This window comes from Brienomyrus brachyistius, chromosome 16 (genome assembly GCF_023856365.1).
Source record: "Brienomyrus brachyistius isolate T26 chromosome 16, BBRACH_0.4, whole genome shotgun sequence".
Lineage (NCBI taxonomy): Eukaryota > Metazoa > Chordata > Actinopteri > Osteoglossiformes > Mormyridae > Brienomyrus > Brienomyrus brachyistius.
Window position 1 is genome coordinate 7,803,827 of NC_064548.1, and position 12,077 is coordinate 7,815,903.

The window sequence follows — 12,077 nt, forward strand, 5'->3', positions numbered from 1 at the left end:
TCCAGAACATGCCGGGTTTGTCGTCTGAGCTGAGTGATGAAGTTTCGCCGCAGACTGAGGGGAGGCGCTGTCCGCCCAGCTTCCAGGTGATGATCCCTCCTACAGGAGACCTCATTAGGGCAGAGCACCGGGGCTGACTGACAGCAAGGCAGCGGATCAGCAGGGCGGACGTGAAAGCTGCAGCCCACATGAAGGGGCCTCTGTGAGCCTTGACAGCGCCTGAGACGAGACAGCGGGCTCAATGAGACAGGGGGCGGTGGCCGCGGCCTCGGCCAGCTGCTTTATTATTTTTTACAATGTACAATATACAAAAATAGAGAGTACCAAAAATTCACAGTGTCTAAAAGGCAGTGATTACAGTCGATATCCAACAGTACCAACAGGTCAGTTGCATAGAAGGGCACCAAGCCTTCGGGATGGAGCTCAGGCAACACAAATACTCACAGGTTGAGGGCGTCTAATCGTAAATGATCACATAGTGGGACTGGCCAATCATAATCAACGTGAACACTTTTTTAAGGTGGATCATGTGCATGGTGGGCTACTTACACAGGTCCTCAAGAAAATGCAAACAAAATCTAAACGCTAAATCGAATCGAAGGTACATTTTCCAATCTTCCAATTTTTTTTCCACAGAGGACAATCCTACAGCCGATTACAAATGGAACCGTGCGACTGGGCGACTACAATAAAGCCCTAGTGAGATTATTAAATGCTGAGGCAACGGAGGAATTAAATGGGCGATTACTACCTGCCGCCACAGGGGGCGCCGAGGCCCAGCCAGAAGCAGGAGGCCAGCATGTGTCACGCCACCCAGCAGGGGATTATGCAGGCTCCATCCCCCAATCTCTGTGTTGGCATTTACACACCTTCTGCACTTTTTACAACTATAAGGCTTTTAAAAACAGTGTTAGCTATACAATATACATTTACATGATACAGACTTCAGGTTATAGCGCCTCCTATGTACAGACGGGGCCATCGCATTTAGCTGAACAGGAACAGGCATGATGAAGGTCATTTTGAAAGTGTTCCTCACATCCTGACCATCAAGGCAGCTCACGAAATGTTTGATTACTGGACACCAGCTTCCACTGGCTGGATGCTTTATACAGGTTACATGGCCCGGTGCGTTTACTTGAACATGTGAAAACAGGGGACCTAGAAGCCCCTCCCCCTCGGCAAATGAACGCACATACAGAGAAGTTCAAACAGGCTTTGAACCCTGATCGCGTAGCTAGAAAGCCAAAGCTACTAGGCTTCAGCAAGAGAGGCCAGCCTGGAGGGGGGGGGGGGGTTGATGGCGGTTGTACACGTTGATGTAGCCAAGGCTCCATTTGCAAATTAAACTCGGTCGTTCATCTTCCAGCCGATAAGGTGCTGAAAAGGACGAGTAAGCGGTGATGAGAAAGACGATTTCATCTCCGATACAGTCTCAGCTGCAGCCCCAAGTCCAGAGCGAGGCGCAACACACACACATGTGGCACTGGATAAAGACGACTCCCGCACCCTACCTTCAGGCCTTATGATTTAAGCAGGCGTGCAGTTACTGCAGAAACTATCCAGAAGAGCATCTGAAGGAGGCAGCAGGACTCAGCCTGCGACAACATGCTGCCGCAATCAGTCACCCCTGGTCCATCTCACACACACACCTGACACCCTCACACGCCACAATGCATTCCATTGACATTATTTCACTGCGGAACCCAATTTGGTCCAATGTTTGAATAGACATTTTCAGAATAGTAACTGTAGGAAGCAAATAAAACAGGCTAAGCAGACATGTTTGCTAATTTCCTCAAAAGCTTTCTTTGAAGGAGTGATATTTTTGACAGTGTTTTTGAGAGCAGGTCAGTACATATAGCATAAACTCCAAGAGGAGAGGGAAATTGTCCCGTTTCCAGTGAGACAGTCTTCAGGGTATGCGCTCGGTCACCTTGCCCTTCCAGTTCATTACAGTGACTTTGTTCTGTGTCTGTTAGAAGTCTCACACTGCAGCTGGGGTTCCAGTACATGCTTGGATCATCCTTCCCTGATGGGTTATCTTCTCTGTTCCAGATCGCCCCCCCCCACCCCTTATAGGTGCAGGAAAACCAGACTGAACACTAATAAGTTTGTGCAAAAACATCCCAAAATGTTTCGCCTTCAAGGACACTTAAACACACCAATGAGACAGATGCCCCTCTCGCATGTCCGAAGCAGTCCGGCTCTGTTCCCTGTGCTTATTTAGTCCTTGCGTCTCTTTAGTACCGCCCTCTTAACTCTGCCACGTCCATTAAGCGTAATATAACATGAGGAAGAGATGGAGAGCTGTAAGGTCGGAGCTTCCCGGTTCCCCAGCGGATGGCGGTCTGGCCAGGCCAGCCGCGTCACCGTTTGGGGACGGTCCTCAGCTGTGTGTGTAGGTCCTGCAGGGGGGTGGGGACGAGTCTGGCCGGTAGTCGTACTTGTTGATGGTGGCGGGATAGTAAGTGGTGGTATAAACGTTAGTCTGCTGAAGCGGCGAGGGGAAGTAGTTGGTCCTCTCATCCGGGAGAAGGTTGTTCTTGTTCAGTGTCTGCAAAGGGCAGAAGAGACGGCGTGTGAGGAAGAAGGGATCGGTAGATCAAGGGCGCTCCAGGATGAGCGGAACCCTGTGAGCCAGAGGGTACCTTTACACCACTGTAGATATTACTGACCAGGGTGAGGCAGTCACAGTATCCAGCATAACAGGAGCATCACAGAAAAGCCGACAGCAGCAGAGACCTGCACCGCACATGGTAGCAGTTACTGGCCAATATTTCCAATTAGCTGCCACCTTTCTGCACTTTCCATGTGCACTCGAGGCCCAGGGGCTGTTCTGCTGCCCTTTGACAGATAATCCATGGAATCACATTCTGCTTCATTTCAAAGGATTCTCTCTTCTCTACTGATGTCACACACTGTGGCTTTGGCAGCCTGGTCTCCTTCACGTCATATCAGGAGAACGTTTGGAGAATATAGCTTATAGCTCTACTGCAACTGCCAGGGCCTCCCCTCCCAAAATGCATGCGCGCACAAGTAGGGTATACCTATCCTTATGGGCCCCGCTCATTCACTTCTATGGGAAAAATGCTAACGCTAACTATGACAACCTTAACCCCCACCCTGCCCTAACCATAACCATAAGTAACCAAGCAAAATACAAGAGTTTTTGCATTTTTAGTTTTTTCATAGCAGTCATTGACCAGGAAACCGGTCCCCATAAGGGAAAAAAAAACAGATATTTATCAAGTTATGGGGACATTGTGCCCCCATAAGGATAGATATACCCGCTCGCGCACGCATGCACAACCATATTATTATGGGGACCACTCTTTCATTTTTATGGGAACATGCTAACCCTAACCCTAACCTTAACCCCTACCCAGCCCTAATCATAATCATAAGTAAAAAACAAAATATTTTTCAGTATTTTGAAAATTTTCAGTTTTTTGATTGCAGTCACGGATTTTTATAAAACTGAGTTTGCCATTGTAGGGACCAAAAAAGTGGTCCCCACAATGTCAAAATAACAGGTTGTTATCACATTGTGGGGCTACACTGGCTTGAGAGAGACCAACTGGGCAGCACCAGTCAATGACAGCCATCGGGGGACATTAACAGGTGTCAGAGGAAGGATGAAGGAGAAGGATCAGGCAGCAGCTAATTCACAATCCGTCACAAACAGCCGTTAGAGTGCGGAAATCGTCTAACACGTAAACATCCTAATGCAGGCCACTAATAAAGATGGCGGGATTGAGAGGACAGGGGCTACAGCACTTTCACAATGGGGCTGATGGCAAATACACTACACGGTGTGCAAAAGGAAACAAACATAAGCTTTCACTATGAGCAAAAATGGGAGAAACTTTCCTGGCTATGTGCTCGTCGTTTGAGTACTTTCATCTGGCAGTAGGCTTAAGGTTCAGCTTACCTTCATCTCCATGGATGTTAGGGTTAGGGTTTGGGTTACCTTGAACTCCAAGCGGGTTAGGGTTTGGGTGACCTAGAACTCCATGGGCATTAGGGTTAGGGTATTGGTTTGGGTTACCTAGAATTCCATGGGCATTAGGGTTAGGGGTTGGGTGACCTTGAACTCCATGGGCATTGGGGTTAGGGTATTGGTTTAGGATACCTTGAACTCCATGGGCATTAGGGTTAGGGTATTGGTTTGGGATACCTTGAAGTCCATGGGCATTAGGGTTAGGGTATTGGTTTGGGTTACCTTGAACTCCAAGGGGGTTAGGGTTTGGGTGACCTAGAACTCCATGGGCATTAGGGTTAGGGTATTGGTTTGGGTTACCTAGAACTCCATGGGCATTAGGGTTAGGGGTTGGGTGACCTTGAACTCCATGGGCATTGGGGTTAGGGTATTGGTTTAGGATACCTTGAACTCCATGGGCATTAGGGTTAGGGTATTGGTTTGGGATACCTTGAACTCCATGGGCATTAGGGTTAGGGTATTGGTTTGGGATACCTTGAAGTCCATGGGCATTAGGGTTAGGGTATTGGTTTGGGTTACCTAGAACTCCATGGGCATTAGGGTTAGGGTTTGGGTGACCTAGAACTCCATGGGCATTAGGGTTAGGGTTTGGGTGACCTAGAACTCCATGGGCATTGGGGTTAGGGTATTGGTTTGGGATACCTTGAACTCCATGGGGGTATACTTCTCGTTCTTTGGCGTGGTGTTGCCCTTGTAGTTGAGGTGGTTGGGCGTGGTGGGATGGATGACGGCCGACTCCTGTGACGGCTTGTGGAACCTCTGGCAGTAAACATATACCAAAAAGCTCAGCAGGCCAGCACCCAGGAAGCAGGAGACGCCGGTGGCAATCAGGTGGATGAGTGTGAATGCTGCGGAGGAGAAGGGAAGCAGGACTATGAGAACATTCTCATCAGGAGGGAGATACAGAGAACCAGACGCAACAAAAAGCCTTGTAGATATGACACAACTGTTCTTAAAGCCAAACCCTGGACTGAAGAATCACTAAGGGACCAAGATGAGGCTCATGGTAGATGAGGTGCGGAGCTGCCAGCGCTGGGCTGCTCCAGAGGAACCCTGGGTGACCTATATGCTATATGTACCCAGAGGCTTTCACATCGGCTGTAGCACCTTGACCTTTCCAGGCTCCTGATTAGTGTCACCCCTCAACCTGGCCACAAGATGGCACTTATTTGCATGAGGGAGACCAGACATCTGAACTGTCTGACGGGCCGGGCTGAGGGGAGAGGACTGGGACAGATGACCTGCAGCCCTGGGTATGAGGCAACGGACTGTCCTCCGCGTGGGTGAAGTGACCAAGCCAAGCGGCGCGGCAAACTCCATGTGCTTGTTGGGCGGGGTTTACCAACGCAACGTCAAACAAGTGCGGGGGCGGACAGTGATCATCGACGTACCCCCACAGTGCAGGTTCTTGTCAAAGCTGGACGCAGGAAGGATCACTGTAGGAGAGACAGGCCATTATCACCAAGCCCAAACAGCACATGTTCCCCAGAGTCTCACTGCTGCAGAGTCGCCTCTTCGTGTAACAAAACGCGAACTATGCTGAGATAAAGGGGAGGAGCCAGCATAAGCAGCTGGCGGGGGGGCCCGGCCCGCGGGGGAGGCGGAACACGCCAGGCAGTGAGAGGCAGCCCTGACCTATCAGAGGGTGTCAGTTTCCTGTGCGTCTCTTCAAATCAGTGTTTCCCCGGAAGAACAAAGAAGAGAGAGACCACTACTGAAAGGCAATTAATTTCCATAATTCTTATCTGCCTGTCACCTTGGCCCCTCTGCTGTACAGAAGCACGGCACGACTGTGAGGAAAATCCCCCCTCTTTGAAGGTGGGGGGGCATTTTAATTAAGATATTCACAATCTCACTCCGTCCCTCTCTCCCCTGATATTCGGATTTTACATCGCTCTCTGAAGCCGAAACTGCCTGAATGTAATTGACTGCTGAAACGTAACATTCGCATTAAGCGCACTCGGCTCGCTTGGCATTGTGGGTCGCGGTTAGACACACACCAGTCCGCTGAGCTGTGTTCAAAAAAAAAAAAGCGCCGTCTCCCCAGCAAGGCTCACCTGGGATCTCGTTGAGCTGGCACTCTCGGCTCTCGGTGCTGTTTCCTGGACATGGGCCTAATCCAGGTTCGGGGCTCCCACTGGGCTCCTGACAAGTGCGGCTGCGCACTTGCAGCCCGGTGTCCTCACAGGGGCCCCAGGCCGACCAGGCCATCCAGCCACCTGCAGGGGGCAACAGAGAGACAGAGTCAGAGGCGGCAGCAGCTTCCATGATGTCACCGGGAACCAGGTCAGATCGTTTGCTGCCATGAACCATCAAGCAATGTAATGGTTTAACATGTGAGAAAAGCATGAACTGCAAACAGAAAGTAAACATTTACCATGTGGGTGAGGAGGAATGCCAGGAGAAATTACACCTGCACACATAAGGTTTTGTACAGCTGGGGCACATGCATGGATGTATGAATATTACACTTTCTGCCTTCCTGCTGTGCTCTGCAGTCGCTGCTGACCGCATTAAGGCCCTCAAGCTTATCGACACCGTAAAGCTAATAGCCCTGTCAATTGAAAGGCATCACTAAGTACCCTCCATTCAATACAGTGAATAGTTTTCTCATTAAAAGCAATTCAGGGGGGTATGTAGCACTGATACACTGCACAGTGCAGCTCCTCCCAAAGTGTGTTGTTGGAGCTTTACAGGCCACTCTGTATATATGGCAATTGCGGGCATTCAAGTTGCAGTTGTGTGGTGGGCTACAGGTCTGACAGGCAGTTCCATGACCTGCGGTGGGCTACAGGTCTGTCACACGAGTCGTGGGTGTGCAGTAGGCTACAGGTCCAATACACAGGTCACAGGCGTGCGGTGGGCTACAGGTCCAACACAGTCATGGAATTGCGGTGGGCTACAGGTCTGTCACACGAGTCATGGGTGTGCAGTAGGCTACAGGTCCAACACTGTAGGTACAACACACTTGACTGTGTGATGAAAAGCAGCTGTGTGCACTGGGAGCCCAGGCTTCCTCCTCCATGACACATTATTTTTAAAACGTAGGGATCATTCTCCTGGGTCGCATCTCCTCAGCCAATATTGTTTTAGCTTTCACAGCTGCTTCCACTACATAGAATAAGAAGTCTGGTATTTAAGGAAATGACTCCTGGGCCCATATTCACAAAGCATTTTATCTTACCACTAAGAGAACTCCTAAAAGTACTCTTATGATGCTTTGTGAATACGGGCCTTGGATGTTAAAAGAGTTTCTGGACACACAAGCTGGAGCGTTTCGGAGACGTTCACTTTCAGGGAGTCCCAGAGTTACCTTGCTGCATAAATATTTTACTCACCACTGGGTAAAGTTCTGCAAAAGCCATATTGAGCAACACACTTCCACCCTGTCAGAGTTATATAACGAGCTGAATTACAGGCCGAATGCTCCCCGCCTCTGTGCTCGTCCCTCGAGACCTGTCTCTGGCCAGTACCCAAAATGCACCACTCCTATCAGCAAAAGCAGACGGCCGCTGTGTCCTGCGTGACTCATCATCAGTTTGGTTAACGCCGGGAAATGGCATGATGGCACTTTAGCTAATTAATCACAAACGGACAAACACCTATATCACGTGTAAGAAAGCCTTCCACTGCCTTCTCGTTTCACTGAAAATCATTTTCACCGTCTGACTGTATTACAATCACCTCAGCCCTCCCCACATCCCCCATCTGGCACCTAATTATTCTTAATCATTCATCTATTCTTACAATCATACAGCTCACGGAATGAAATTAATTCATTATGAAATATTATATGCTGGTGGTCACCAGATATACTGCGTGAGTTTCCATGCCTTTTTATCATGGACTGCAGCACATCAACAACCCACCATAAATCCAGTAAAAAAATGTGCAGCTAATTACTCTGCCATGTATATAAATGACAGTGGTGAAGCATAACCAAAAATGTGCCTTTAAAAACCCTCCCTCCGGGAGGCGCCATGGAGCATACCGCCATCTCACACCCTCAGGTGATGCAAATGAAGCTGAGCCAATGAGGCGGGAGGATGAATATTCATCAGCCAATAAGTGTTATGACAGGAAGAGCGACTCTGTACCTTAAGCCGGCGATAACACCTCGCTAAAGCCCCGTCTGTCTCTCCGGTGCATTTTCTAGAATTTATTTTTAAACTGCCTCAGAGGAGCAAATAATTGAAGTGTCTTTGTACTGTTACTGCTCTACAGGCTTCACCCTCGCAGTGGTAAATAATGAAGGCCAGCCTGTTGTAACGCTCCCGGTACAGGCGGTCTGTGTGTGCTGTCTCTGTGCTGCCGACCCTACAGGTCTTACCCTCCTATGGGTAAATAGTGAAGGCTGATCTGTTGTAACACTCCCGGTACATGCTGTCTGTGTGTGCTGTCTCTGTGTCGCTGCCCTGCAGGCCTTACCCTCCTAGGGGTAAATAGTGAAGGCTGATCTGTTGTAACATTCCCGGTACATGCTGTCTCTGTGTGCTGTCTCTGTGTCGCTGCCCTGCAGGCCTTACCCACCTAGGGGTAAATAGTGAAGGCTGATCTGTTGTAACATTCCCGGTACATGCTGTCTGTGTGTGCTGTCTCTGTGTCGCTGCCCTGCAAGCCTTACCCTCCTATCGGTAAATAGTGAAGGCTGATCTGTTGTAACACTCCCGGTACATGCTGTCTGTGTGTGCTGTCTCTGTGTCGCTGCCCTGCAGGCCTTACCCTCCTAGGGGTAAATAGTGAAGGCTGGCTGGCTGTCACACTGCTGGTACACAATGTCTGTAAGTGCTGTCTCTTTGTTGCCATTCTGCAGGTCTTACCCTCACAGGGCTGCGTGTTGCACAGCGCCTCCTCCGTGTGCAGGCCGATACAGATGTCGCCTCCATCTGAAGGGGCGGGGCTGCTGCAGCTGCGTGTTCGCTGGTAGTGTCCCCCACCACAAGTGACTGAGCACTGTGACCAGGGGGACCAGCAGGACCAGGCGCCCTTAACTGGACACGTCAGACAGGGACAGAGGGGTGAGACAGCAGCTGTAACCGGACCTGGCCGTCTTTGTGTACAAAACAGAGCTCACAGTCTGCCCCTCCCTGTTAGTGAAACATCGCAGCTGGATGTCGATCTAGACCCTCCATCCAAACGGCGCGCTCTGCCAAGGCCGTCGGCATGACACTGGCTTCCTCCCAATCCCGTAGCTCATAACTCCCACTCCGTTCCGGGTTGGTTTCACCGGCTTGCACCAGCCCCAGAGGACCAGGCGGGGGCGTCGCATTACTGTGCTGCTGGCGGGGCTCCAAGCTCACAAATGAACAAATAAATAAAACCAGAAAGTATCTGGCTGTGTGCAGCTAGAGTGATAGAAATGGCCCGCCCTTCAACCGCGGGGTCGAAGCCCATACGGCGCCCTAGGCAACCTTTCATCACTGGTGCCCTCTAGGGGCCTGCATAGGGTGCCACATAGTCTTTTACTGGCACTGGATGTGCAGCAAAGACACTTACATCTATGGGAGCCTGCCTTAATCACCACCAGGAGGCAGATCTCTGGGCAGTAATGCACTGTACCAGTGTTTGGGTATTTTCAACTGTATCTAATGCCTTAAGATTAAATTAAACATGGAACATGAATAATTAGGAGGCTACATGAATGAGCCAAGGGGCGGAACTATACGAACAGGAATGGGGGGAGCGTCTGGATGTAGGTGTGGCATAAGGGGCGGGGACAATGATGGAGATAGCTGTGTGTTAATGAGAATGCGATGCGGGCGACCTAGCAGTGAGTTGTACCAGAATAATATGAGCTAGGTGGCAGGGCAATATGGGGCGTGGGAGGCCAGCAGGATGGGGCAGAATGGTATAGGATGGGTCATGGGAAGGATTCAGCTGAGTAGTGTAGGAGGGGACAGGATGGGGTAGGATGGGGCAAGATGGGGCAAGATGGGGCAAGATGGGGCAGGCCAGGGCAGAATGGGGTAAGTCGAGGCAAGGTGGGGTAGGATTGGACCGGGAGAGGCAGGATGGGGCAGGATGGGACAGGGCAAGGCAAGATGGTGTAGGATTGGGCAGGGCAAGGCAGGATGGGGCAAGATGGGGGTAGGATGGAACAGAGCAAGGCAGGGTGAGGCAGGATGGGACAGAGAGAGGCAGGATGGGGTCGGATTGGGCAGGGCGAGGCAGGATGGGGTAGGATTAGGCAGGGCGAGGCAGGATGGGGTAGGATTGGGCAGGGTGAGACAGGATGGGGTAAAATTGGGCAGGGCGAGGCAGGATGGGGTAGGATTGGGCAGGGCGAGGCAGGATGGGGTAGGATTGGGCAGGGCGAGGCAGGATGGGGTAAGATTGGGCAGGGCGAGGCAGGATGGGGTAAGATTGGGCAGGGACGAGGTAGGATGGGGTAGGATTGGGCAGGGCGAGGCAGGATGGGGTAAGATTGGGCAGGGCAAGGTAGGATGGGGTAGGCTTGGGCAGGGCGAGGCAGGATGGGGTAGTATTGGGCAGGGCAAGGTAGGATAGGGCAGGATGGGACAGGGTAAGGCAGGTTGGGGGAAGACAAGGCAGACATGTACCTGGGCAGGCCTGGGGGTTGCATTCCTGGTACTCCACGGCAGAGCCGCTGCACACCGTGGGGGCGCTCTTGCCCTCAGGTGTGGCACAGCTGCGCTTGCGGGTTCGGAATCCAGTGGCACAGTCCCGCGAACAGGCAGACCACGTCTCCCACGGCGTCCAGCCAGTGCCAGCTACTCGCACCACGGGTCGGCCCGTCTTCAGCAGGTCCTCCACGAGAGCTGCGGAGGAGGAGCACAGAACATCACCTGAATACCTACAGTTGGGAGGTGTCCCTGAGATAAGCTCCACCCCTGAGGAATCTCAATTACTGTGCATAAAAGGCTTAAAGGATAAAAAAATAAGCAAAATGTTGAACAGGACACAAACACACACACATATATAACATATACACACACACAGACATACACACGTTCATGACACACTCTGCATGGGCTTGTGGTTGGTTTCGCATAAGTGGCACTCCGGAAACTGCCATGACGAATTAGGCAGTTAGCAAAAGGGATTAAGTGCTCAGACAAGAAGGGGAATTGGATCAGTATTAGCCTGCAAAGTGCTTCCCCTTTCAGCAAAAATCATAGGTATGACTCAGTTCATTATCAGAGCTCTGGAGGTTTCATTATTTTAACTCTGGACTGCTGGCTTCTTCTTTGAGGAAGAATTATTATTTATTTACTTATTTGAAAATTGTGGTAAACAGCTCCTCTTGTTTTCCACACGCATTAAAAGGTCATTAGACATTTGCTTGATGTATGCCTGATGCTGAGGGCTGTCCTGCTATTTCCACACTAGCTGCTCGGTGGATGGTACAGCCAATATTCCCCAGGAGCCGCTACTTTGACTCCTTTGGCCTTTTTCTGCTGTAGAATCCTCTGATGCACAATAACTTTGAAAAGCACCGCAGACCGTTTGCGTGGGACAGCGGGGTGGCGGTGAGATTTCGCCGAGCCGTGAGCCTGTTATTCTTCAGAGGACAGACAGCTTTGTGGGGTATTCCAGTTGAGTGGTGACAGAGCTGCACACTCGTTAGCACTTCACAACAGTTCTGTTTACATCTTGTTTTTTTCATCCTGAGAGCCTAATTTTTCCCCCTTAAAGCATCCGCAGCCAAACGCTGGCATCCTCTGAGGGCTGGTATGGGAATAAAGGGCCGGTTAAAGGAGCCGTGGGCTTTCGGTTTGTCCTGAAACGGCACATCACGGCATGCGCTGAGGAGGGTAGACCCTTAGCACGCTGATCACACACACTGACCCAGAAACACCCATTCCACTCCAACCTGCCGTCCTCTGTGATTACAAGTGAGGCTCACGGCCAATCTGAGTCTCCCAAAAGACATTTAACTTCCTCGTATAAAGGTGGAAGACAAATTTATCTGTGTACACAATAAACACCGTCCCGCTAATGTAAGCAGGGACCCCTAACTCACACTGGCAGATGTGGAGGCTCCCTCCTTCCCTCCATCACACGTCTAAACCTCCACAAATAAATGCACCCAGCAGGCATACGAATGAACAGA

General features: G+C 50.7%; 1 protein-coding gene across 2 annotated transcripts in view; it reads right to left on the bottom strand.

Moving 5' to 3' along the window:
* Positions 1-238: 238 nt before the first annotated feature.
* Positions 239-12,077, bottom strand: part of sema5ba (sema domain, seven thrombospondin repeats (type 1 and type 1-like), transmembrane domain (TM) and short cytoplasmic domain, (semaphorin) 5Ba) — a 92,109-nt gene continuing 80,270 nt past the window's right edge. The window contains exons 17-23 of one of the 2 annotated variants that reach the window (XM_048978901.1): positions 10,564-10,782; positions 8,824-8,994; positions 6,061-6,222; positions 5,395-5,439; positions 4,646-4,851; positions 4,433-4,522; positions 239-2,557 (exon numbers count right to left, since the gene is read on the bottom strand). In XM_048978901.1, coding sequence (XP_048834858.1) covers positions 2,390-2,557; positions 4,433-4,522; positions 4,646-4,851; positions 5,395-5,439; positions 6,061-6,222; positions 8,824-8,994; positions 10,564-10,782 — 1,061 coding nt within the window. In that variant the 3' untranslated portion in view covers positions 239-2,389. The remainder of the gene's footprint in view (positions 2,558-4,432; positions 4,523-4,645; positions 4,852-5,394; positions 5,440-6,060; positions 6,223-8,823; positions 8,995-10,563; positions 10,783-12,077) is intronic. The other variant, XM_048978902.1, reaches the window with a different exon arrangement.